This window comes from Micromys minutus, assembly GCF_963924665.1.
Source record: "Micromys minutus genome assembly, chromosome: 1".
Lineage (NCBI taxonomy): Eukaryota > Metazoa > Chordata > Mammalia > Rodentia > Muridae > Micromys > Micromys minutus.
This window is the reverse complement of record NC_137969.1, coordinates 55241511-55269078: the sequence shown is the minus strand read 5'-3', so window position 1 is coordinate 55269078 and position 27568 is coordinate 55241511. Positions and strand designations below refer to the sequence as shown.

The 27568-nt window shown below is 42.4% G+C and overlaps 1 protein-coding gene across 1 annotated transcript in view; it reads left to right on the top strand.

Moving 5' to 3' along the window:
• The window catches only part of USH2A (usherin), a gene marked incomplete at both ends in the record, with an annotated part of 645989 nt that overhangs the window by 402175 nt on the left and 216246 nt on the right, over positions 1-27568 (top strand). The window contains 3 exons of the mRNA XM_080923960.1: positions 11693-11843; positions 12817-12959; positions 24801-25429. Of these exons, the coding sequence (XP_080780086.1) occupies positions 11693-11843; positions 12817-12959; positions 24801-25429 (923 nt within the window). The remainder of the gene's footprint in view (positions 1-11692; positions 11844-12816; positions 12960-24800; positions 25430-27568) is intronic.

The window sequence follows — 27568 nt, the reverse complement described above, 5'->3', positions numbered from 1 at the left end:
TTATCCCCGGTGCTTTAACCCCTGAAGCCCTCTCACCATCCCCCAGACACTGCATGGGGTTCAGTTCTTATGCCAGAACAGAGACTTTGAGGAACTGTGGTCATTGCTGAGATTAAAACACGTACCATATGCATCTAGTTCTCTGGGGCTTTTCTTTCTGAGTCTCTTCAAACCAAAGATGCCTTGACGGACAGAAGAAAGTCCTCTAAATAGTCAGAGATGAGATGGACCCAAGAGACCCAGTGTCAGAAAGCTGAAGAAAGACATTTTCTCCAAGTCTCTGCTCCCCCACTCCACCCACAAAGGCTTATAAATATTTAAATGACACAATTTAAAGAAAACTTTCGTTGAGAAAAAAAAAAAAAAAAAAACCTTCTTCTTTCATACCTTTTCGTTATACAATGTTGGTATCCACACTACAAAGTGTTCCCCCACGTTCTTGCGAGCTCAGTGATACGGTGATAAGGAAGCAAAGAAATGGTGGCTTCTGTGTCCAGGGGGAAGGCCCCACTGGCTTGTCCTAGCCTCCTAAGACTTCATAAAATAAAAGAAGTCAAGACCTTGGGCTTTTGCAGGCAGCTGCTTAGCTTTAGCTGGGCATGCGCTTGCTCTTAATCTGACCAAATTCTCTTTTGTAACCCCACCTACTGTACACATAGAACTTTTAAAGAAATATCGTTATAGGTTTATTTATTTATTTATTTATTTATGTGCATATTCACGTGGAAGTCCAAGAACAACTCTTAGTTGTTCTTTTTCTACCTTGTTGGTCCTGGGATTGAACTCATGTCTTTGGGCTCGGTGGCAAGCATCTCTATCCTCTGAGTCACCTCACTGGCCCCATGTAGAAGTCCCATGATGATTAAATGTCAAAATACAGAGAAAGCATTAGTCCAGAGGTTGACTTACAAATATATCCAGTATTAACACAGACTTCTTTATCAATGAAAATCAAGATGACAGCATGTATCAAAAGGCAACTAGACATATGGTTTACAATGTCCATCTAGTTAATAGCCATTACTTAATAAATTCAAACTCTACCAGACTCTGAATTGTCTCTAGTCTTTGTTGAAAAAAATCATTTGATGAGTTTTAGAGTTTTGTTTGTTTGTTTGTTTGTTTTTTTAATAAACCTTGTGTCTTTCCTCCAAGGCCTGAAGGCCTGGCCATCTTGGGCTTATTCTTTAGGATTGAATCTTTGTGTAGTCTTGACAGATAAGCCTGGACTTGCCTGCAGGAAATTTTTACAGTTGATCGGGGTTATTCAGGCTTGATTTTACTTTATTTGGGATGGAAGGAAGATATGCTATTAAACTAGGAATACAAGTTTATATGTGTTTACAAATGAATAGCAATGACACTTAGTAAGGTATATTTTCCTTATTTGCTGATAAGGGTCATTACATAGAAATCATAAAAACCTATTGGCTTATTGGTCTCATAGTTTAAAAACTGAAACTATGCAAAGTTGGGTTCTATTTTAGACTATACAACATCTATACATTCATTCAGTGTCTGTGGAATGTCTATACAATAGAAACCTCTCAGGACCACTGGAAGAAGAGTCAGTGACTGGGTGCCCATTGCGCTGGTTGCTGATTTGATTGACCTCGGCTCCCAGGGCCCTCCGGACGAAGGTGCCCTGCTGACATCAGCTGCTGTGGATCTGGTTGTTACAACATAATTTTCTGATCCTTCCTGTCACTCTTTAGTCATGTTTCCTGGTGGACTTCTCATTGTTTTCAGAGTACTTGAGGATTAGTAGGTAAGCATTCTGAAATATCTCCAGGATCGAGGCTCTTGCAGCCATTACGGTGGTGAGATCTCAGGGTGGGGGTGAAGAGGGCATTTTTCATCCTACCCACCCCCCAGGTCTCACACAAAGCAGATGTTCACCATAGTTTTGTCGCTGTCTCTTGTTTGCTCTACCATTTTGGTCCAACTCATAAAATCCTTGTTATCTGTCCTTGACCACAGATCACAGGCACTTTGGGCACAAAGCAGATGTTCTCCAGGTGTTCCCAGTTTTAAAATGTTCTGTATGTGGATTGGGGCTGCAGAGATGGCTCAGTGGTCAGGGCGAACTGCTTCCGTTTCAGTGCTTCTGTGCTCAGTTCCCATAACCTACACTAGTGAGTTCAAAACTGCAGACCCAGGCAATCTTCTGGCACCTGCTTGTATCTGCACTCACAAGTAAACATACGCATGTATAGACATGTATAGACATGTTTAGACATGTATAGAGACACCCAGGCACAAATAAAATAAACTTAAAACTCTGTTTTATATATGCTCTACAGAAATGATACCTAATTACCTTACATATTTATTTTATATATGGCAGCACAGTAAATTATTCTAAGATACAGTTTCACATTTATACATATGTGTTTATAAGCACATATCTGTGATTATAAACTAAATATGCATTCTGACAATTCTATAAGGAAATCAATAATCAATCATGGCTTAGTAATAGGGATTAAATACAATCAACTTTGTGGATAACAATTAGTCAACAAGAATCTGAAGTGATAATGATGCTCATTCCTAGTCAACAAATGGTTTTGAAAAGCTTTACCTGGAGATGCATTAACTGGGATACTTCTGGTATTATTTACAGTAGTGAAATTCCTTTGCTCTATTTCCTAGGGTGTTGGCTTTGTGGGTGAAATGTTCCCCATATAAGAAAAAATTATATAGAAGATCAAAAACCCATTATTTGAAATAAATAAAATATAATAAATAAGATTAAATTCCAAAAAAATAGTAAAAAAAAACTTATAGGATAGGAAGTTCTCATTACACATGAAATAATATATAAGAAATCCTCTTTTGTGTTTAATATAGCATACATTATATGTTTTCCATAGAAAAGCATCAGTAGTTAACAACGGGTATTTTTAAGTAGTTTATGTACGGCAATTTTTTTCTTTTTTTTTTTCTTTTCTTTTCTTTTTTTTTTTTTAGAAAATTAAGATACTTCAATGATCTGTTTTCCATATAAAAGTATTAAATAATGGCTACACGAAGAAGTGATTTAAAGAGTAAAGGCTACAAGAAAATACTACTTAAAATGCCTTTGCATACTACAGTGCTGACGCTTTGAATCTACAATGGTTTTCTCTCTTTGCAAACACCAAAGTCTCTCCAAAATCTCATAGCTTTCTTCATAAAATTTAATATATTGTTTTTTTTCATTTTTTTCCTTTATTTATTCAATCCACATCTGGGAGGTTCAGGCAAATAGTTCCAATGCATAATTTGTTTCTCTGTGTCTGTGTTCTTACCTGTTCTTTATCAGAAACCCCTTTGAACAAAAACAGGTGCGAAATTAGGGGAGTTTGCTGAAAATTAAAAGCTATTTCTTTTCATTTGATTGGTCATTTTTTTAAATTTTGTATTACATCTAACATGGAGAAAAAAGTAAAAGTTCTGTTTATCTCTATGGAGCTGAACTGCTAGTGTTGACTCGTGGTCAGCATTGTTTTAAAAAGAGACCACAGCATAACATCTGCTTTCAAACAGCTTCCCTCTCTGCGTCTCTGGAAGATTCCAGAAAAAGGGATGACCAGACTTGAGTTAAGATTTAGCATGGTTTGACAGAGGAAGCGGGGTCTTTAGTAAACGCAGGCTGCTGTTTCTTGGTTTTGGACTTCATATACGTGGTGCATCTTTTTCCAACACCAGTCTCTGCACATGAGGAAAAAGACCTTGGAGTAGAACTCGGCAACCTGAATGCATTCCCCCGAAACTTGTGACTAAACTAGATACCTCTTCCGTGTGAACTTTTCTGAACCATGATAGTCCCAGAGATACTTGCTGGTATGACTCAAGGTTCCTAGAGAATGGGAAGGGGGCAGAACACCTGCCGTGGGAAGGGAACAAGATCATGTTTATGATTCAAAACTAGAGAGATTTCTCAGTGGTTAGAGCACCGATTGCTCTCACAGGTGAATGCCCACATGGTGACTCAAAATCATTTGTGTCTTCAGTTCTAAGGGATCCAACATCCTCTTCTGACCTCTGTGGGTATGGCACCCATGAGGATATACAGACAGATGGACAGACACAGACAGACAAAATCTCAGACACATAAAATAAAAGTAATTATTTTTATAAAAATATTATTTGAACAAAAAAATCCAACCTTTACTAAAGCTTAATTTTTCACTATTGTGGATGGAATCCTCCTACTGAATAGATGTAGTTCTTAGTCTGTGTTATGAAGGGCTTGCTGTAATGGGTGCTTAATGGAGGGAAATTGGAGCCATGTCCTTAAGCTAGGAGCCCAAGTCTAAATTCTTACTCAGCAATAACCAGTTTTGTGATTTGAGATTAAGTATTTAATGTCCATTAGCCTTGCTCTTTTGATCTACACCACCAAAAGATAAGTCTGTGATTTGAGAGCATAATTCTGAGGATTGGAAATGATTATGTCAAGGAACCTGGCGTACAGGGTGTGTTTAAAAACTTAGCTCCGCGGAGGCTCCATGTGGCTGTGGAATCTGTTCTCATTGACTCGCTGCTGCTCAGTGCGGCTCTGTTTGCACATCCTTGGGCTCAAGGTTGGCTGTCCATTTGTTAGCACATCTGCACATTGCCCATAATTAATATCTTTTTAAATGACATATGGTTCCGTGACTGGAAATCGAGTCTTGCCTTCTGTTTCAATTTGTTCATGACTCAATGACTTAGTTTATGTGTCTGAACTTTAATTTTCCATCCCGGAAACAAGAATTTAGACATCCTTGCATCTCTATGGCAGTTTTCAGAAAGTGCTGGAGAAGTTTGTTTTGGGCAGTTTGGCATTGAACAGGTGCCAGATTATCGAGCCGTGTATTGAAAGTACATGCGGCTAAGAGGTCATGGTTTTATTTTATGTTAACAGTAAAAATTTACATAATTTTTAAAAATCCCTCTACTCTATACTCTGAGAAGTTGAGATAGAGAACCTTGGCGGAACCAGCCTGAAGCCGGGCCCTGGGTTCATCGAACACAGGAAGCTACAATGAATCCTGAACTAGGATGACATGGAGACCCGTGGAGACCCGTGGAGACCCTGATTGACCTAGACGAGCCATTTCAAAGTCCCCATGGCAGTGCCTAAATAATCCACAGCCCTTTGAATGGCACGGTTAGGAACATCTGAACCGTTCGGTGCCCTCGGCCATCCATTGTCCTGACTGCATGCTTCCTGGTAATGGTGCCAGTTGCTGTCTTACCCACCACACAGAAGGTTGATGATTGAGTCCTCCTTTGCACATGTTCGGCCTTCTCCTCCCCCAGCAAGAAAGACCTTAATGCAGAATAGTATTCAATACCACATTCATAAATCCATCGAGCAAAGTTGTTGCAGCCCATGAGTGTGTGGCCCCCCACTGGGAGGTAGTTAACTTACCAGTGACCATGCCTTAAAGAAAACTAACTCCCCCTACTTCAGCAGCTACCAGTTACCAGTAATTGACTAGGGTTAGACTTCATGCCCACCTCCGCTCTCCATGCTGGGATTCTGTCTGACTTGAGATTCCACAGGTTTTACATTTCTGTGATTAAGGTTGGGAGATGCAATGAGCTATGGGTATAACAATAATTCACCGGGAATTCGTTTCAAATGATGTCCACTTAGTAGAGTCATAGTTGTAGTAGGTGACCTATGTGGACTGTGGCCTATCAAGCCACAAATTCTCACCAGGTGTGTTTTAACCTGAGGTGGCCTTACATCCCATCAGAAAGGAGTTGGGTTGCCCCAGTTACTCCCATGACATGTCTCTTGCCTTGGCACCAGTGGGCCTGTCTTGACAAGGCAGTCTTTACTGCGGGTATACTGGTGATTACTTCTCTCTTCTGAGAGCGTGCATGGTGCCTTCCCAAATGGTGAAGGCCAGACAGGAGGAAGAAAGCTTCCAGCTCCACACCAGCTTGGTTGTTCCATGTGTGATGACTCAAGTGTGAGTTGTGTTTATTGCAGTTGAGTGCAGATTAACATAGGTTTCTTTGGTACCTTTAGTGCATTACTTTAATACACTCTTTTGAAACACACATACACACACACACAGAGAGAGAGAGAGAGAGGAGATAGATAGATAAATAGATAGAGAGAGAGAGAGAGGGAGGGAGGGAGGGAGGGAGGGAGGGAGGGATGAAGGGAGGGAGGGAGGGAGAGAGGGGGAGAAAGAGAGAGAGATAGATAGATGATAGATAGATAGATAGATAGAGAGAGAGAGAGAGAGAGAGAGAGAGAGAGAGAGAGAGAGAGAGGCATACCTGGATAAAAACTGATACATAAGGTAAATATGGAGAGTTCTTTTTCTCCATAACACTTCTCCCTTGGGTGCTGACAGACTCAGCAATCACCTATACTAAGAACAACAAACCCTACATAGATGCAGCCCACAGGGTTCCATGAATGTGTAAGGAACAAGGCTTCAGGGCATGTGTGGCCTGTCTTGTCTGAATGGGGTTTTTAAAAGGCTGGGTCCAAAAGTCTATTATTTTTAAAGTTTAATAAAATCATGTATTCAAAATTATACCATCCTGACTCGTTCCTTGCGTGATTTATTTACAACCTGCCATTTCTCTCTCTCTCTCTCTCTCTCTCTCTCTCTCTCTCTCTCTCTCTCTCTCTCTCTCTCTCTTGCCTTGAAAAGAAGGTTGAATTTGAAATTTTATTAAAAACTCCCTTGCTGTGGATTTATAGCTGGGGGTAGCTGTTTTATCCGATTGCTGTGTAGAATCAGTATTTACTGGGCAGGATGTGTTGATTCAGGAGGCTGTCTGTACAGCGCTTGCCTCGAGAGGGTCATATGAAACTTGAGAGAGACTTTTTGAGCAACATGGCATCCTGGGGACAATATATCAAGCAGATAGATACAGGGCACTCGTGTTGGAAACCAGACTTGGAGTTATGACTGGCTCCCCGTTATTGCTTTCATGCAAAGGAGCCTCTGAGGAGATGGGCCCAAGATAAAAGGGGCTAAGCAGAGAGAAAAAAGGCTTTCGGGAGGGAGAGCAGTGCAGAAATCACGGAAGATAGCCATTCCGTGGCAAACGTGTTGCAGTTCTGTATAATTGAAGTGTGAGAAAACGGATGAACACGTTGTTGCCTGGTTGGTCAGGAGAGACTGTGCACCAATTAAGATTATGGAGGACTCGTTGGGGTGCTTCTCTCTAAGCCTCACAGCACTATAGCTTTCCCACTCGGGGGAATTTTAGTACACGTGTTAAAACTGACTTTTTTTTCCCAGCCTGATGACTTCAAAGGAAAATATTCCTTCAGAATTCAGTTAATGGCAAGTTCCTCAATCTAGAAGCATTAGATAAAATAATAAATAATAAGGGTTATGATTTTTATGGTACAGCCGGTGTGTATCTTAAATTTTATGTATGCACTTGTTAAGAAACAGACTAAAGAATATGTATCAAGTGAGAAAAAAAAGGACTTAAACTATTTGTGGTCACAGATAAAATTTCAGGCCCAAAGTCCTGATCAGTGTGTGCCCTTATCCTTCCAACCTAAGATTCTAAGTTGGTATTGGTATTCATGCCACAGCCAACTGTGCCACCATGTCTTGGGCAAGGCAAGCTCTCATCAAGAGACTTAATTTCTTTCAGCTTTCCTTCTTCGGATGCCCAATGCTCCTGCATGCTTGGCTGTTTCTGGAAACCTTTGCTTTTGACTTTCTGGATGAGAAAAGGACTCTGTGGGGGCAAATACTCCTTGCCATTTACCCAAAACCTGTCTGACCCATGGCCCTGCAACTTAGTGCGTGGATTCATTTCCCCCACAAGAGTGGGTGTCCCTGCTCTACTCCTGAACCGTTAGTCCTGGACGTCCACCCGTGTACATGTGCACTGTGTTGTGTGTCTGTCTCTACACAAGAGCTTTGCTCTGCCAATTCATCTTTGTTCTCTCGTGTTGTGATCTACTTCTGAAAGAACCCGAATTTGGGGAAGCCCTTCACTCTAGTACTGGGAGAACTCAAACCCAAGAACTCACTGAGAGCCTATCTTGCTGCAATCAGACAAGAGGTTTATTGGGGGGGAGGGTGGTGCCAAGCTCTGAGGATGACACATATCTCACTCGGGAGATAGAGGAGTCGACCCCAAACTTAATTAGGGGGACATATTTATAGGGAAAATTACATAAGCAGTTAGCAACAAGCACATAACAATTTCATTGGTTTATTCAAATTGGCACACTCTGTCTGTTTTTGAACATGATTTAACTCTAGGCCACTCTGTTTTGGGGCACACTGACCTTCATACTAGTTTTCCTCTGGACTGCAGAGTCAGACCTTATCGAGACCAGGTGGTCTGTGGTTTGTGTTTTCAGCCTTGAGACATACTTGTCCTCAAGGCAGGGTTAGTGGGGCTAACTTAAAATTTTAACTCTTTTACTCCCAGACTCCAAAATCCTTCAGTGTATACTTGCAATAACCATGCCTGGTCTCTCTTCCTACTGCCTTGAGACAGTGTCCTGACAATTAGGACTTAGGAGAGTAAGGGCGTGTTTTGGCTCAAGGTTCAGGGCTCACAGTCCATGATGCTGGTGAAGCTAAGTTAGCAATAGCTGGCCATATGTTCTCCCCAGCCACGAAGCGGAAAGCAATCAATGCATACTTGTTCCCCTTTGTGTAGTTCAGGATCCTTATCCAGAGAATGACCCTGCCCACAATTGTGGGGTTCTCCCATATCATTAACCTAATCAAAGTAGCCGCCTGCACGTGTACTCAGAAGCCTTCCGATGGCTCTAATACTGTTGAGTTGGGGATTTAGCCATCCCATAAGCCATGTGACACCACGCTTCCCCATCTTTCACAGACCTTGCCTTCCCTTATGAAACTACACGGCCCGCCATGCTGTGTTCTTCTTCCCCTCAGAAGAATCCCTCCCTCAAGGCGTCGAAGCTCACTGTGTCTGCTCAGGCGCCACCCCCATTCCCTCTCCAACCTCCTCTCAGTGGAATGTCATGAGCACTCTGATGCATCTTCTCCTGGCAGTGTCACCAAACAACTCTGGTCACCAAATGCAGAGTCTCACCACCGGTCTCTAGCTCTCAATGCGCTTGGCACACGTGACCAGCCCTTCTCTTCTCCTTTGGTGACCCCTCCTTCCTTGGCACCTAGTGCTTTGGTGCCTTCTCTTAGGTTTTTTGGTTGGTTTGTTTGTTTTTTTCTACTCCTTAAACCCAAATTATGAGTAGATTCCTGGGCTCAGGTTTGAGACCCCCGTCTGCACTTATGTCCTCTGGCCTCAGACTCTAGTAGAGTTTGTAAACTATCTCTACCCAGGTATCTGAAATGCCTTCCTCGGTCTCACTACTAAAAAAATACCACAGTGCACAGCGGATGGATTACATGGAGACAGCTCTGTGTCACCCCTCCCCCATTATCTGGGCCCCGCCCTCAGTGCCCTCAGCTCAGGAAGGAGGTGAGCAGTCACTTGGTTGTCCAGGTTGAAAACAGGAACGCCACCTTTGACTTACTTCCTACTGACAACAGGCTCCAACTGGGTGACAGCTTTATCTCCCTGCCAAACAAAAGCCTCTGCCTCATACCAGGCTCACCTCAACAATGGCACCTATCTTTACTCCGAACCCCTGTCCTCATCCCCACACAGTGGGATCTCTACATTTTTTAAAGCCTTCCGTTCCATTCTCTTTCCCAAACACATTGTCCCCGTGAGAGGAAAGCATAGGCCCTTCCTGAGAGTTTGAATTTCGTTCAGGAGTTTTTGTCGACCCAATGGCCTCTGCACCAATCATGCTGCGCAGAGCTGTTCTGTGAGGTCAGTGCCCTCAAAGTGTCCTCTGCTCTCTGGCTTCCTTCTGTTCCCTGCACACACATCCTCATGGCGGTCTCTTCCCATTCCCTAAGGTCTCTCTGCTCAAATAATCCCCCGATTACATGCACTTCCTGTGAGCTTCCAACCTACCTAAAACATTATTTAATAAAGTTCCATTCTCCAGTGGACTCCAGTGTTTGTTTGTGTCTCAGGTCATCAGTTTGTTTATGTTTATTTATCTATTCACCGGGTAGCAGGAAGCCCACAGCAGAGGATTCTTTCCTTCCCACGTGGTTCTTGGGATCAAGGGCCAGTCCCCGGACTGAAGAGCAAGCGTCTCTCCCCACTCAGCCACCTCTACGGCCTCTGAGTTTTGTAAACTGTTTGTTTAGGGTTCGCTTCTCCAGGCTTCTTACCGTCTAGTATCTGTTCCTGCATCTTTTTATTGCCTAATCCCTCATTTCCACATAAGCTCCACGGGGTGAGACCTGTTTCACTCAGTGCTGCTTTGCCTCCGTGGGAAGACCACTACTTAACACAGAGCAGAGCCTCCATAAATGTGTATTGAACAAGTGAATGAATTATTGATGAACTCAAAGCCCTTACCGAAGATTGATGAAACATGTAATCTAATTCTTCCCATCTCCTAGTTGCCCATTCATTAGCCTCATGTTCACAGGCAGGCTTCCCCACACTGTAAAGCAAAACCCCATAGACTTTACAAGCGCATATATATATATATATATATATATATATATATATATATATATATATATATATATATATATATATGGTGTTGAAAGCCGAACCCAACACTTCATTTGTTTTCATTATAGTAATAATGATAATATTTTACTATGTTAGTAAATAACATTGAATAACATGAATTAGTAATAATATCGTAGTAGTAATTAAGTTATGTTAAAGGAAGTTTAATTCAAAAGTAGTGAGAACAATCATGGACGTGATGACCATGATGGTGACAATGACGATGATTTCTAGAATCCAGAGTAAGGTACTCTTTTGATGCATAGTGTGATTTTTGTAAACATAAGGGAAAATTTCCCTGAATTAAAGTTAAGAATCAAAGCCCTTAGATGATCTTCCTGAAGCCTAGAGCTCTTTTTAATCTGCTTTTGAGTTTCTGACAAGTTTTACAGCAAATGGTCTGATTGACTCGTGCAAATTCTAATTGTTGAGAAAATTAAATAACTGCAATAATCCTGTCAAAACATTTTCATAGAAAAGGCTTTATTTTTACTCACTCCTGCTGTGCTCACAGGAAGTTTCCAGTGGGTTCTCCAATATCTAATATCCAGGCTTGTTAGTAAGCGCAGAGCGTTGTGAAAAGGCTTTCAGACCGTGGGGCACAAGAAGGAAGGAGTTTAGTTTTCATATTTTCTAAAGATTGGAATGTGAAATCATTACAGAGAAGTACCACATCAGCAAATTCCTTATCCTGAAGGGAAGGAAAGCAGCCCACTGTGCGCAGTGAGTGGTACACTTAAGGGAACCACAGGTAGCGTTACCAGGAGGAGTAAGACCCGGTCTGCGCCCGCACTCAGACTGCCTAAAATCGGGTTAAATTAAAGGTACTGGGTATTTGCTTCGCTACACGTCCTCTGTGCTTTCAATTAGATAAGCAGGGTACACGTGGGTACTGGCTCCAGAGTCTTCCCTCTGGAAGCTTGGGCTTTTACGTCCGAAGTGCTGACGTCACTGTGGAGACGAGCAGGGAGGAAGTAACAGCGCTTCAGGAAGGAAAATGTTAAATTAAATGGAGCGTGTTTAACGTCGCTGTTGATCCCGAGGAACAGTTTTCCAGCGTGCGGAACATTTCCACTCCACCCAGCATATGTCCCCACAGTTTTCTCTGCTCGAATTCATCTCTGTTTCCCGACAGCTCCAGATGGCCTGCTGTCTCCCAGGGTTGCAGCTGCCACTCCAACCAGTCTTCAGGTTGTCTGGTCTACACCAGCTCGCAACAACGCTCCAGGCTCTCCCAGATACCAGCTCCAGATGAGGCCTGACCCCTCTACCCACCGCCTTTTAGAGTGAGCATTTCACTATGTCTCTTTCGATGGGATGACTTATACATAGGTTTCCACATTTTAAAAACGTTCTAGTAAAAATTACAACAGAAGAGCACATCGGTTAATATTTGCAACAAATTGGGTGTCTTTTAAAAGTTCAAAGGAAGTAAAACATGAACAAACATTTTAGCAAGTATAAATTTGCTTTGCAGAAAAAGAAAATCTAGTGTTTGTTTTTATAGCAAAGAAAGCAAAATTTCCTCACAATCTGTACTGGCTTTTTCTGTGTGTCAACTTGACACAGCTGGAGTTATCACAAAGAAAGGAGGCTCAGTTGAGGAAATGCCTCCATGAGACCCAGTTGTAAGGTATTTTCTCAACTAGTGATCAAAAGAAGAGGGCCCAGCCCATTGTGGGTGGTGCCATCCCTGGGCTTTCTTTTCTATAAGAAAGCAGGCTGAGCAAGTCAAGGGAAGGAGGCCAGTCAGTAACATCCCTCCATGGCCTCTGCATCAGCTCCTGCTTCCTGACCTGCTTGAGTTCCAGTCCTGACTTCCTTTGGTGATGAACAGCAATGTGGAAGTGTAAGCTGAATAAACCCTTTTCTCCCAACTTGCTTCTTGGTCTTGATGTTTTGTGCAGGAATAGAAACCCTGACTAAGACACAGTCTTAAGTCTTTCAGGAATTCAGGTGTCACACGCTGGTACTTGTAAACTGGACTGAACTGTAAAGAATCTGTGCTTCTTCCGGTAATGTCTGCAAAGCAGCCACTGACCTTGCAACCAGAATTTATGTCCTCAGTATCCTAAGAGAACCAAGTCTCTCCCAATGGCTGTTTATTCTGCAGTAGATATAGTGTGATGAACTAAAATAATACTACTTAAATTTATGTTGTTCTGTCTGAACCCCGTTTGCAGTAGAATTTGATTTTCGTTTCTTTGTCTTAATGACTTGATGTCTAAACCTTCCTAATGGTCATCTCTTTCGACATAGATTATTCCCTGTCCCTTCTGTGTCGTTAAGCTATGAAGTGACAGATCTCCAGCCATTCACAGTGTATGAGTTTCGGTTGGTCGCCACCAATGGCTTTGGCAGTGCGCACAGTGCTTGGACACCTCTCATGACTACAGAGGACAGTAAGTAGGCCAACCATACAATGTCAAACATCAGGTACAGCAGGGACCCTTACCTGCCTTACGGTCAAAGAACAAAAACATAAGGCCCTCCAGGTTTCCTGTCAGCAAGTGGCAATATCTCCATCAGGTTAAGAGAGGAGAATGGTGGTTCATCTCCATAGAAGGAAGAACACTGTGAAACCAGGAAGATGGAGGGTTGGGCCCAGAGACAGAAAGAAGGAAATATCACAGTTAGCTATGGTATGGCAGTGGTCTGCCCTTCCAGATACAGAAAGAACAAGGAGAGGCTGTGGTCTTTGCATATTTGCCATGCTTTGGAGACTTTCTGAAAGGCAGGCAGCAGATGCTGTTCCACTTGGAAATGAACACAGAACCAGTGAGACTACCAGTCACACTGGCAATGGGGATTCAGGTTTACTTACCAAATGTCCCCTTCCCACATTGAGAAATGTCAAGGCTTTGGATGATGACATCCTGTCTAATGCTTGAGCTCCAAGCCTTGATGTCATGTGGGGTTTAGTATGGCAGTGTAAGAGGCTGTGCAGTCATCACTGGTAGAAGCACCACCTTACTCTGACATGTGTACTAAATAGAGCATCCAGGATAGGGAGGTGGAGCCTGGGGAATGAGTGACAGAGGCTATATCCTGCCTTATTCAACTAACAAAGAATTCTTTAGGTTTTTTTTTTTTACATTGAAAATAAAATTATGATTAATCACATTTAAGAAATAAAGACACTCATGTGTCTCTGCTCTTTGCTCTCCTACTTTTGTTCTTCCCCCCCCACCCCTCCTATTCCCATTCCCTCCCCACCCCATGTCTGGCCTCTACTTTTCTACTCTCTTCTCTCTCTCTGCTTCTACTATTCAATAAACTCCATTCTGTACTAAAAAAAAAAAAAAAAAAAAAAAAAAAAAAAAAAATGAACACATAGATATAATATCTGGTTTTATATTAACTACATCTGTAAAAGTCATCATATTAAGACAGGTATTCTTTCCATTTTTGTTTATTAAAAGTTTAAAATAAAATCAACCTACTTGGTGAAGGAAGATGATATTTTTTAACAATGAGGTTGGAGGTTAATCCTGTGAAACCTTTAATCACAGGCTCCTAAGGAGTGGTTTGTTCAATGCCCATTGGCCGTTCTGGTTTTATAGCCAATGAGCAGGAGTGAAGTGGCCATCAGTAATGAAGCCAACAATGCAGATAACAATATCTAAAACAATTCGAATCTTGCATCAAGTAGCTTCTTTCATTTTTGTAACATCCAGAGCTACTTTATGTACGCAATGATAAGATGGAAAATGTGTCTGAGGGAAAACAATTTTTCATCTTTTATATTTACCCTATTTTTTAATGCCATTATGAACAATGTAAACACTGTCTTCATGCCTTCCAATTCTTGATTACTCCTGGAATCAAGTTAGATAATTTGTTATAAGGGTGTATCAAATATCTATTTTTGGCCCAGGGTGCACTCCAAATATCATCAGTAGAGAGAAGAAATGTCCCCAAGATACAGGAATCATTGGTGTTCAACCTTTCAGTAGAGCATGACACACACCCTGGGAAATCAGACCCTGTGGTCACCACGGTATTCAGATTTATGGACTGGAAAGCTCACATTCAAAATAGAATTTTTTTTGAAGAGACATTTAAAAGATGAAGATAGATGTTTAATCTCCTATTAAAAATACCATGCTTGATGGCACTCAATAAAGATTAACTAAAAATAACTATTCAACCCACTGCAGATGCAGAGGTGATGGCTCAATTGAGTGCCAAGTGGGTAGAAGGGGGGGAAGATTTTCTTTTCTTTTTCCTTTTCTTTCCTTCTTTTTTTGTGTTTCATTTTCTTTTCCTTCTTGGCAGCCATCTGATCACAGTGTTTACTGTATGGTGGCCATGCCCTGCTGCCTACAGGTAGGAAGATGATATAAAAATCACTGCACACTGCCCATTAGTACAACACCCTTTGTTGATCACGTTGGTCTCCCATCACCTCTTACAGTATTGCCATTCCTATAGACTGCACGTGGCTAGGGTTTTTTTTTTTACCAGAGACGCTGCCATCTTGGTAATGTGGGGCATGAAAGTGTGCACTCTTCGCTCCTGTAAAGAACACGTAAGATTTGATTATTAAACAGGTTATCAACTCAAAACACCAGCCATCACTTCTGCTTACTCACACTCACCAGGGGATCAATAAAATGGTCTTTTGTCCACTTTGCAGATACATCAAGTCACACGCATCAGCCAAGAACTGGAAGGTAGCCACAGGCCCTGCATGGAGAGTTCCCAGTGTACACTCGCCCCTGAGCGGTGATGACAGTCGCTATATATTTTGGATGTCAGTAGAGATGGATACCATCTCTCAGAGGATGTGCAATTGAGTTGAGGAAGGCTGAGTGATTGGCATGGAGCACAAGCAGGTTTTCTGTCAAGGCTGCCAAGCATGGCTTCTGAAGCTGTCTGTGTTTGACAGATCCATGCCAGACTCACACTTCCACCTTGGCACCTCTTCTTTGCTGAAGTAGTTTTCAGCAGAGATGCTTCCTATCATGCCTTATAGGGGCAAGCAGACATGTGTCTCTTGCTCATATTTGAAGTTCCTGCCACCAACAGGAGCCTCTTTGCTTCAGTCACAGAGACAAACTGTTGTATGGGTAGGACAGCCATGGTACTATCCTTCATGTGGTATCTTGGGGCAGTGATATCCGCCAAACCTGAGGCAGATCTGTGAAACTAGAGAGCTAGAGATGCAGGCAAGAAGTGAGCTTCCTCAGCCAACTGTCAGACCCTGGACCAGGTGTTTCATATGATAAGAGGAAGGCATTTACTTAATAGACAGAAAGTTAGGTATTGTTAACCTAGAAAAAACTATGTGTCCTGATTCTATGATCCTCTGGTGACCACACATCTCTCGACTCTTCATAACTGTGTGGCATAGATGAATGTAGGAACTATAGTTATGAGGAGCAAAGTCTCTTTGAACCTTTGGTTAAATATGATTAGCATCTTTTACCTGTGATAATCTGAAACCAGAGACATAGGTAGGAATTGCTTTTGCCCGAGAGGCTAGTTGCAGGGTGTGAGGAGCAGTTCTCCTGTACAAAAGCTGTGAAGCGTTTTAATGATTTACATAACTTGTTGTTTACATCAGAGCGTGGCCAATATCCAGTTTCATGCATTTTTAAAATTTTGGGTGCAGATACCAAATAAGAATAAAACACCCTTCCCATGAACATGTTAAATGTGTCAATAAACGATTTTCACTGCTGCCAACTTGGTCACTGTAGTGTTCAAGCATTTGCAACCAGATAAGTATAAACAATATATGGATTTTTTTAAAATATACTGGTGGTAGTCCAAGCAGCTGACATGTTCACAGCTTGCAAAACTATGTAGTGCTTATAATATACTCAGGTGAATAAACTTAGCATAGTAGGGAAAAATCATAACTAGCAGCTGAAAGTATTTTTTAGTCATTTTATTTGTGTGTCTCTATGTGTGTGTGTGTGCAAGTGTGAGTGTGTGTGTGAGAGTATGTGCAAGTGTGTGAGAGAGAATGTGTGCAAGTGTGGGTATGTGTGTGGGAGGGAGAGTATTGTGAGCATGTATGCTTGAGTGTATGTGAGTGTGTGTGAGTGTGCATGTGTATTCATGTGTGTGAGTATATGTGAGAGTATGTGAGAGTGTGAGCATGTGTGAGTATATGAATGTGAGTGTGTACAAATGTGTGTGTAAAATTATTGTGAGTATGCATGTTTGAGTACATGTGTGTACAAGTGTGTAAAAGTGAGTGTATATGAGGGTATATGAGTATGCATGTGTGTGTGAGAGAGTATGTGGGTGTGTGTGGTAGTATGTATGAGTGTGCATGTGTGAGTGTGTGAGAGTATATGCATGTGTGACCCATGTGAGTGTATGAGTGTGTGTGTCTATGTGTGTATGTATGTGCATGTGTGACCTGTGTGAGTGTAAGAGTGTGTGAGTGGATGTGTATGTGTGTGTATGCAAGGCTAACTGGATGTCATCCCTCAGGAGCTGTTTGCACTCCTCTCTCTGACATTCTCTCATTAGCCTAGAACTTGCCTAGAACTTGCCAGGTAGGCTTGGGCTGTGACCAGGGAACCTGCAGCTTTAGGTCACGGGCCATTATTGAGTGAAGTTAGGGACAGGAACTGTGACTACAGGGTAGCTGTGACTATAACCCCTGTAAAATCAAAACCAAAAAGAGGAGGCCACGCACTTCCAGCATCCAGTGGCTCAGGATATGAACTCCCATTCTAAAGCACAGGAAAGGGAGCACAGCGGGAAGTGTTAGGCTGAAGCAAGTGTGGAAACCAGCTGGGCAAACTCCCAACTCTGTCTCCATGTCTCATATCAGAGGCCTCTTAGGTTCTCCAACTCCTTTCGGCTTTGTTGACTACAACACTTCTCTCTCTCTCCTCTCTCTCTCTCTCTCTCTCTCTCCCCCCCCTCTTCCCTCCTCCTCCCCTCTCCCCTCCATCCTTCCCCTTCTCTCTATGGCTCTACACTTTGTTAACACTTCCTTCTCTGTTAATACTTTTCTTCACAGGTGTCCCTTGATCCCAGTATCTCTACTGTCTTGAGGTAACCACTGTGGCAGGCTTCACCTTCATAGTTTCATACACAATGGCCTCTCTGGGCCTCCAAGCAGACACCCCTGACACCTGACTACCCTCAATGGCTTTCCTTAGTCTCAGAGTGAGATTCCACAACCCCTTTCTTATGACTCTAACGCTAGAACCACAGAGCCAAAGCTACCCAGTTCTGCTCTTTGATGGGGCTGGAATGTGGCTTCCTTTACATTTTCACAATTCTATCAGTGGTCTGTTTTGGTAATTTCCTTAACTGCTTAAGCTCTTCTTAATTCCTCTTCTCAAATCGGCAGCTTATCTGGATGGGATCTTACCCGAGTACATCACTCCCTTTATTCCATTCCAAGTCAAGCTTTCCTTTAAGTTTTACATCTCCTTGAGAGCTGGACTTGGCTCCACTATACTTCCTGGCCTGGTTCTCCCTTTCTTCCCAAACGGGACATTGTATATTTTGCTTTGTCAGTATTGCTCCTTTTCATCATAGATCTGAATGACAGGGCTCCCTCATGACCACATGGCACAGCCACTAGTAGGCTGTCTTAAACTCTCTTTTAAAGCCATCAAACCAAAATTCTTCTTAGCCTCAAGCAGATGTTTAGGATAAGGACAGAAAGCAGACACATTCTTTGCCAAAGTATCCTCATGGTCTCTAAGCCTCTTACTAATCTGCTCTCAAACTTCTTAAGCTGGGGCCCTGACATCCACATTGCCCCCAGCTTGCTTCAGTGTTCCAACTAAGATAGCCCATAAAGTCCCGCCTGCTTCTCTAGTCCAAAGACCCCACGTCTTTACCAGTCCTCTAACAGACAGCATGCTCAGGCCTGTCACAGCAGTACCCTAGTCCCAGCTACCAACTTCTGTCTTGGCCAATGGAGATATACCGTGACCAAGGCAACTCTTATTTAAAAACAAAAACAACAACAATAAAAACAGTTACTTTTTTTTAAACAATGGCAGCATATAAGAAGCTGGAGTAGCAGACAAGAGTTTACATTTTTATCTACAGGCAGTATCCCCAGTAATGGCTTGTAGATTATTAGGTCCTTTTAGGGAGGAATGGGGGTCAGGCCACATGACAGCTGAGCACACAGCCATTCCCTGCCTAGTGTGAACAACTCTGCCTTAATTACTTGTGGTCTAGGGACCGGGCTGGAGTTTGTAGGCTGTGTGAAAGGAAGGAAGGCCTTGGTCCTGTTGGGTAAAGGTCCAGCCTGTTGTGGGAGGAACACATATACCCCTGTAAGTAACCCCTCACCTCTGCTTTGGAAGGAAGCTCAATAGATTTCTTGCTCCCTGGAGTGAGCTTTGGCAGAACTGTGCCTTTGCTTGTTATTGGGACCTTAGAAGGGTTAGGCATTGCTTGGACTTCCCCCCTGGGAAAACATTTTAGCAGCAGTGCTTAGACTATAAAATAATGTTTCCATTAATGAAGAAATATGAGATGTAAATTTGAGTCATGCCACTTGGTCATTTTGTTTCTTCTACCCCAGATATCTTACCCAAATGCTCTGAGTACGAAGGGCTAGGTGCTGTCCTGTTTTATACTTTCATGTATATACACGAATGTGTCTCCCATAGACAAAAAGGCCCTGATGGAAAATGGTTCATTTTCTTTTTCTTTATGTGTACGGGCATTTGCTTTGTGTATGTCTATGCACCACGTGCATGCTGGTGCCCATGATGGCCAGACCGGGTCCTGGGTCACCTGGGATTCTGAAACTGGCATTATGGAGTGATGTGAGCTTCCATGTGGGTGCTGGCGATCGACCTCAGATCCTCTTCTAGAGCAGCAAGTGCTCTTACCAGCTGAGGCATCTCTGCAGCCACAAAATTCCCATAATTCCTCAACACTAAGACCGGAAGTCTCTGCATTGTTTCCCCACTGCATGGATCACTGCCCCAAATTCTCGCATTTCCAAAATTAGTAAGGATAAGTATTTTACTGTTATTTATTTCTTATATTCTTATTTTATAATCTTAACACTGAATGAATCTGTTCAAGCTATGTAAGCGACGAAAACATTTTGGAAGTGATGTATTGATGAACGTAAAATTGCTTCCGTCTGGCCTCAGTTTTCCCCCCTGAGCTCTTCAATCCACATTTGGGCACATAAAGCAGGCCTGCTCTTGCAAACTTGATCTCCAATTGCAATATTCCTTACAACCTTCAGATAAAACCCACATATAAAGTAAGAAGGAATCCACCCCTGTCTATCCTTTCTTACATTTAGTTTAATAAATTAATGAGTAATTTTTATCATGGCTGCCTTACTGCTATGGGCTCATCATTACTGAGAACCTATTCTGTATCAGGCACCTTACAGTAACTATCTGTTTATTCTGGCATTTAAACTATGCTGTAAGTTTCTCAAAATGTTTTTAATAAGTATTTTTGTTCTACCAAAAAAAAAAAAAAAAAAAAAAAAAGAATCAGACTATTTATATTTGGAAGTTCTCAGTGGTCTTTGTGAGATGATCCTTTGGTAACTACTACATGTAAGTCTAAAACAGCCAAGGGTATGTCCTCTCCAATCTTAGAGAGTTTAAACCTCTGAGAACTGCTAACATCTGCCTATCTGGAACATCCTAAAACACTAAAACTGTGTAGATTCTTGTAACAATGTTTTTTCATTCGTTCTGATTCTAATCCTTCCCAAAATAATACCTTTCCAGGGGTGACTAAATAAGAGGCTAGAAACGATGGTCACGGTTTAAAAGAGCACTTGGCAGAGGAGGGGGGTCAGGAAAGAACCCCATTAGCAGAGCTGACAGTCACACCTGTGTTAACCCAGGTGAGGCTGATTCTATACGTGTGCTACATTTCTGACAGACGAGCATACTCCAGGTTGGCATAGCACATGTTCCGTGCAGCCCAAGACTGTTCACGGAAGTACCTGCTGCTGTTCCTCTCATCCTGTGCCCCAGTTCTAGATAACCAGCCATCCCCTCCCCTGACCTCCACGCATCCTAGTCTCGGAAGGATGAGGGACTGAGGGATGGAAGGTCCCCAGGAGTGGTTCTCTTAGCTGCAGACACTACAACACAACACTTGCTTGATTGCTGCTGCTCTTCCTTTGCATCTCGGGTCCTCCTGTTGGAGTTCCTGCCCCAGTCACTTGTCAGAAATCTGAGAGTTGACCCTGTGCGACTCTGTAGCTCACGTTTTGCCTACTTGTTTTAGGGGTACGCTATGGTACCTTTTACATTATTGCAACATGAATATTCCCTTCTCTTTATTCTATTGGTCTTCTTGCATTTGGCTCTTTTATTATTAGCTGTCAAAAATTCTTTGGGCAAGTTGTTGGGTATAAATAATAAATTGACGAAAGAATTCATGATGAAAGCAGAGACAGAGGCTGCTATTCTCCTCACTAACATATTGCTGGTGAATTTTGTGGCTACCTTAACACTGATGTGTGATGCATAGCTTTATCTAATGGCCATCTGTACACGACTCCCGTGGTTTTAAATTTACTGGCAAATTTAGGGGCTATTCACTTAGGAGTTAATATTACTGAAAAGTTTTTAAACTCAGTGAAGTTCTCTGAGAAAGCTAAAAGGTTAGCTCGAGGGCATTGAGACTATGACAGGAAATCACAAACATTGTTGGTAACTCCATAGCAAACAAGTGTAAAAGACCTTTCATCCCAAACCACTGAACATCATGGGAACCCTCAAGTTGGGAGCCATTGATAGTGTTGGTCCCATGCGCGCACATACACACACCCATACACACATACACATATACCCCCCATACATATACACACACATATATACACACATACACACACATATACATACATACATACACACACATACACACACACATACACAACACATACATACATACACACATACATATTACACATACATACACACACATACACATGCAAACCTACACACATACACACATATACACACATACACACACATACTCGAATACACACATACACACATACACACACATATACACATATACACACACATACACACATATATACACACATATACACATATACACACATACACAAATATACACACACATATACACACATAAACACACATACACACATATACACACATACACACACATACACACATATACACACACCTATACACACCACCCACACAGATATATACACACACATAGACACACATACACACACGCACACACACACACACACACACACCTCCTTCACACACATCAGAGTTATGATAAGGCTCATGCCTGTTTCTTAACAAGGTCATGACTTTCTGTTAGGCTGGGGCAGAACCTCTCTGGTGAGTCAAGCAGTTTCCCACTAAGATCATGTAACTTGCCAAAATAAGACTGCTTTCGGTTATTAACGCCAAGAGGAGCTCATCGGAACCAGGAGTCTGTGATTTGACCAGAGAGGAGGCTCCTGTCCCTGGCTCCAGGGGGGTGCTCTCTAAACAATTACGCCACAGGAGAGAGCTGCTCCCTTGTATCTTCATCACTGGGTAGCTGAGCTATACGCCTGTCAGATTTCCTCATCTCCTCTCCAGTGACAGCGGCATTGACAACATGTTATACTCCACATTGATTTTACAGTTAAGGAGCTGATTGTGATGTATAAGGATTTTACGAATTCAGCTGAGAGGCTGACTTTTGCCTTTTATCATTCCATTAAAATTTTATAACCATCTTTTTCATGTCATTTCACCCGTGAATTCTTACTTTAGAAAGTGATAGCTACTTGCGGTGAGTGTAACTCTCCCTGTGTTCGCGGCTTTTTATTGTATTAGCCAACTACCCCAATTACAGTTATTACTCGTGTTTTACATAATTGTGGTGACCCTTTCAAGGAGCAGGAGCAGGACAGTTGATTTGTATATAGAATTAGACGCTCCTGCTTATCGTTTTAAAGCACGCGATTGAAAGGGTGCCAAAAGTCAGGTTTTAACGCTTCCCTAGCCAAAGGAGCTAATTAAGCCAAGCCTGTTCCTCTCCGGGATGCTTTAAAGGACCCTTGTACAGTGAAAGCAGGGACTGCACTCAGCTTCCCCGAGAGAGAGGCTAATAAAATGTATGCTGGCTTTGGGGAGCGGGGATCATGAAATTGAAATTGAATGTCCCCTCTTCCCAAGATAAGAGGTCTTTAAGGAAGGGGCCGTGTTCAGTGGGAGTTTGAAGTACAAGTTGGGCTCATTACCGTGGATGTTTTACCTATCACACATCAGCATCTTCCGGAGAAATAAAAGGCTTTATTCTCATCACAGAGAACAAACTACATCCTTGTTGGTACTTTTCCCTGAAGAAGCTCATGGCTTGATAGCTCACAGAGGAGCGAATAATTATGCGCGACCCTGATGAAAACCTGCTTGGAAACCCTCTGATTTTTAAGTGTAGCTTATTCTTCACTGGGGAGAGGGGGTGAGGAAGGGTTAGGCTGAAGACTTGAATCTCCTCCATCGATTTTACAAGCTTCCATATCAGAGGAATTTTTTTTTTTTTAAGATTGCAAAACAACATTCCTAGCTTGCAAGAGTCTCACTTACTCTTCTCTGGGAAATAGCTCGCCATGCATGACAGGCCTGGCTAAGAAAGAGCCTTATCCCCATGTTGGCATGATAATTGCTTTGGTACCTATGTACTGGAGAGGTGAGAAGGAATGTCACCGATGCGTTCAGATGGCTTCCGAGTGGAACTTAGCAGCAGAGCAGCCTAGGGAATGTCTGTCCCAACATCACTGGGACACAAGGATTTCTCTCTCCACAAAGGATGTGTGACCAAATTGTCAAAGATGGCTCGATATCAGGCCCCTTCAAAAGACGAATTATGACTCTACCACAAGTCCAGTTGGTGACTAAACCATGGACCATTCTGTTTGGAAACACCCTTTAACTAGCTGTTATCCTGGCCACCGGCTTCACAAGTCTGTGGCTGCCTTAACACTTAGACCTCGGTGGGACACTGAATCACACATTCACACTCGAATCATTGCTGTTTTAAACAATTACTAAATCCAACTATATCTTTTTAAAAGATTTTCAATAAAATCTAATGTTCACAGGGGAAAAAAAAATCTCATAAATGTCAGAATTGCTGCGGGCAGAAAAGAAGGCTATAGTATTTTTTTTTTTTTGATCTGTTGTAGCAATTTATAGATCTCAGGCCATGGTTTATAAGAATGCTAAATGTTCTGGAATTACTGATCAGTGATTGAGCCAGATTTGTGTCATTGCGCCATGTTCCTGCTTGTACCTAGAGAGCAGTAAAGCCGCAATATAATAAAAAGCACCTGCATTTTAAATGAAATTTCAATTGAAAAACTTAACAGCCCTTCAAATTGCAGAATTTAACGCAGCCCAGTAAAGCTTAAATAACACTTTGCCTGTATGGGCTGAGGGGATTCGCATTCAAGGTGACTTGATTGTGTCGCATGGTGAAATTATTTACAATTAAGGAATTTCTCTGGAGGGCTGCAGAGAGCTTGCTGCCCCCCCCCCCCACCACCTCTGCAGGCATATGGTGGGCCTTTTTCAGTATTCATGGGGCCTCCCGAACCTTTATGATAATTGAATCAGTTAGAGGGCTGAGTGGAGCAGGCGCAAAACCTGTTAACCCAAAGGTCAGATCTGTGCATTGTTTATTTATCTGTAGGTGAAGGAGCTAGATCATCGTCAGCCCTGTCACAGGCACAGAGGGGGAAAAATCACCGATAATATTAACAGGGAGTAGATAAATCGCAGAACATGGCTTAGCATGATAAACAGAGGCAGTGTCATGGAATAGATAATGAAGAGGCTGCAGGGTTCCTCCAGGTTGTAAACTCTCAGGTCTGTTATAGCACCGTTGTGGAATGTAATCAGTGCTTGGAATCTGGGGAGCAAACTGGCCAAAGCCACAACTTTCGTTAAACTGTCAGCTTGTATATTTCTCTTATAATGCCTTGATTTAAAAAAAGGAAACAAACAAAAAAAAGACACACAAAAAAACAATTTTTATGACAGTTTTTAGCACTAGCTTTAATCAAAAGAAATGATTTTGATGGATCTAAGGAAGGACAACTTCAGAAATATTCAGCAAGTATTCCCTACCATGATGAGCAGGGAGGCCATGCCTGTCTTCTTACCCTTTACTTGTTTGTCTCTTATCTCTACTGAGTACTTGTTCATTTGAGTTTCATTGTCCAGAGTCTGTGGGAAGTTGGCAAGGCCGTGACTTCTTGGCTGTGTTCTTTTTTATAGAGCCTGGACCTATAGCTGCTCCAACTCTTCTCAATGTGGAAGCTACGATGGTGTCGGTCGTCTGGGGGCAGCCTACGAAGTGCAACGGGGCCATTACCCATTATAACGTTTACCAGCATGGCCGCCTCTACCTAACAGTCTCTGGGAGTGTCACGAACTGCACTGTGGTGCATCTACAGCCTCACACAGCCTATCACTTCCAAGTGGAAGCCTGCACTTCCCAAGGGTGCTCCATGTCCCCAGCATCTGAGACTGTGTGGACGCTCCCAGGAACTGCAGAAGGCATCCCAAGCCCAGACCTGTTCCCTTACACTCCAACTTCCACCATAGTTTCTTGGCAACCCCCAACGTACCTCGGTGGCTTGGTTGAGAACTTTACAATCGAGAGACGAGTCAAAGGAAAAGAGGAAGTTAGGAGCCTGGTGACCCTCCCAGGAAGTCAAGCCATCAAGTTTATTGATAATGATCCTCCCCTCTGCCCTTGGACACACTATGAGTACCGGGTTATGGGGCGCACTCCTAATGGAGGCGGAAACAGCAGCGCGTGGGTAGAAGTCACCACAAGACCCAGTCCGCCTTCCGGAGTGCAGCCGCCCACGGTGCATGTGCTGGGACCAGATACAGTGGAGGTAAGGAGCGGGTGATCTGCCTTCTCTGCAAACCTACAGACATGTGAACTTACCCTGGCTGCACTCCGTGTTGAACAGAGCCATCTACTGACGAGACTACCACATTTATTGTCTTAGGCATTTGCTGCTGAAACTGGGCTTTTGGCCTTTAGCCCAAACTATCTCCAATTCAATGTCAGTTTTTCTTTTCGTTTCTCCCCGTATCCCTTTAATTATATTGTTGAGAGACTGCCATTTGCCTCGTACACATGAAATACTTTGATACCACTGTGGGATGCTTAGCCTCAGCGCCACAGCATATTTAAACGGATCAGGAAAATGAGATGAGATGGAGAACAGACAGAAGTACTGAGACAAATATTAACAAACAAAAATCCCACACAATAATATTCCAGACTTCTTTTTTTTTAAGAGTCAAAGAACTAAAATTATGGGAAAAGACATTAAGAAAATGGCATATTGCTAGGGTATCCAGAAAGCTCAGTTATTGGCCTCACTCTTCAGGGACTGAACTCCTGAGGATGGGGTAACTACCATTGTTTTGGCTGGCATACAAACTTCATTCAAGGGAAATTAGTGTAACCAAACAGGAGGGAGTTTTTGAGCTTAAAAGCCTCTTTTGTGTAAATACACACATGCTTCTGTGGATTTGGTCTTGTACCACTGCCAAGAGGCTTGGTACGGCGGCTTGCTCACCAGAGCACAAAGCAGAGGGCATTTTCAGAACAGCAAAGTTCATCTGTTGGAATTATTCCTTGGATCCAGACTGTGTTCTCTCACGCCAAGGAAAGGCACAGTCTAGATGATGCTGGGTAAGTCAGACTTGGAAGAAAAGTCATCTAACTCACAAACTAAAAGTGAGTGCTTATCTTTTTTTAAAAAAAAAAATTGGTCTTTGAAAATTAAAGACCTGAAATAATCTTAATTGCCTCCCCCTTGAGAGTTGTTAAAGCAACACAATTTTGGTAAATTAAGTAAAGCATTGTGCTATTCTGCTGATTTAGTACTAAATGGAACTTAATTTTTAAATACAGCATAGATGATATTTATTGTATGAACTGGAAAAAAAATTGTAAGACCTGGACTTTGACCAAATAAAAACCAAAACAAACAAACACAGAATCACTAATCATTCCAGAACTAACTTTTTCAGCTTTGGAAATGTTTTGTAGGACTTTGGGGTGGTGTTGGTCGGTGGCCTGTGATGTGAAATACACAGTCCCTTCACAAAGACAACTACACCACAGATATTATTGTGATTTTTAATACCTCTCTGATTGCTGGGTGGGTTTTCATTAGCTTGGCTGAGGGAGCTGAATCCAATGGGGTGTCACCTCAGGCCCACAAAACCACAGTAACCCCAGGCCAAGTTTTTAGAAAGACCTTCAAGTACAGAGGTGTGGCAGCCAAGTGAAAACTCTGTTCTTCACCCCTGCATTAATTCCCATTTAAAACTAGGAAATAAAGAGGGAACATGGAATACTGGACTAAATCTGGGGCTTCGTGGAGTGTATTTAAGTGTTGCTCAAAGAGTATCCTTTTGTGTTAGTGTTGTTGGCTCAACATTGTACTTGGGAAATGGCTTAAAACTTTACCAAAGTACATCCTCTAGAGCGATTGCCTCTGGTAAACAGATATATGCCTGGGAAACTGTGACTTGCTCTCTGCAAGAACAGATCTGAAATCAAAATTGCAAATAGATAAAACATTTATGAGGAACCACAGGATAGTCATTAATGCACAGGTTAAGAAAGCCATTCTATATTTACCATGTACTTCTAAGTAAATTGTCAATAATATTAACTGTGACAATATGTTCCACTTCCCATGTCCCTTGAAGCACATTTATGAATGTCTCCTTTTGACACTAGAAACAAAGAAGTAGCACCAAAAGAAAGCCCCTCACCTCATGGGGCTTACATCATAGACAAGTATGCATAATAGAACCCTGAAACTGGCAAGGATGGAGGGGGTAATGGGTGGGGGCGGGAGCATAATCAAATTAAAGTTTAATAGGGAGACGGATTTGGGGTAGTAAATGATGCTATTCTTCTGATCTTAGTCATGCTGTAGTAGCTAGTAGCGCTAGTGTGGGTCGCAGGGGCCACATCTAGTGATGTGCTTCTCACCAGCAGCATC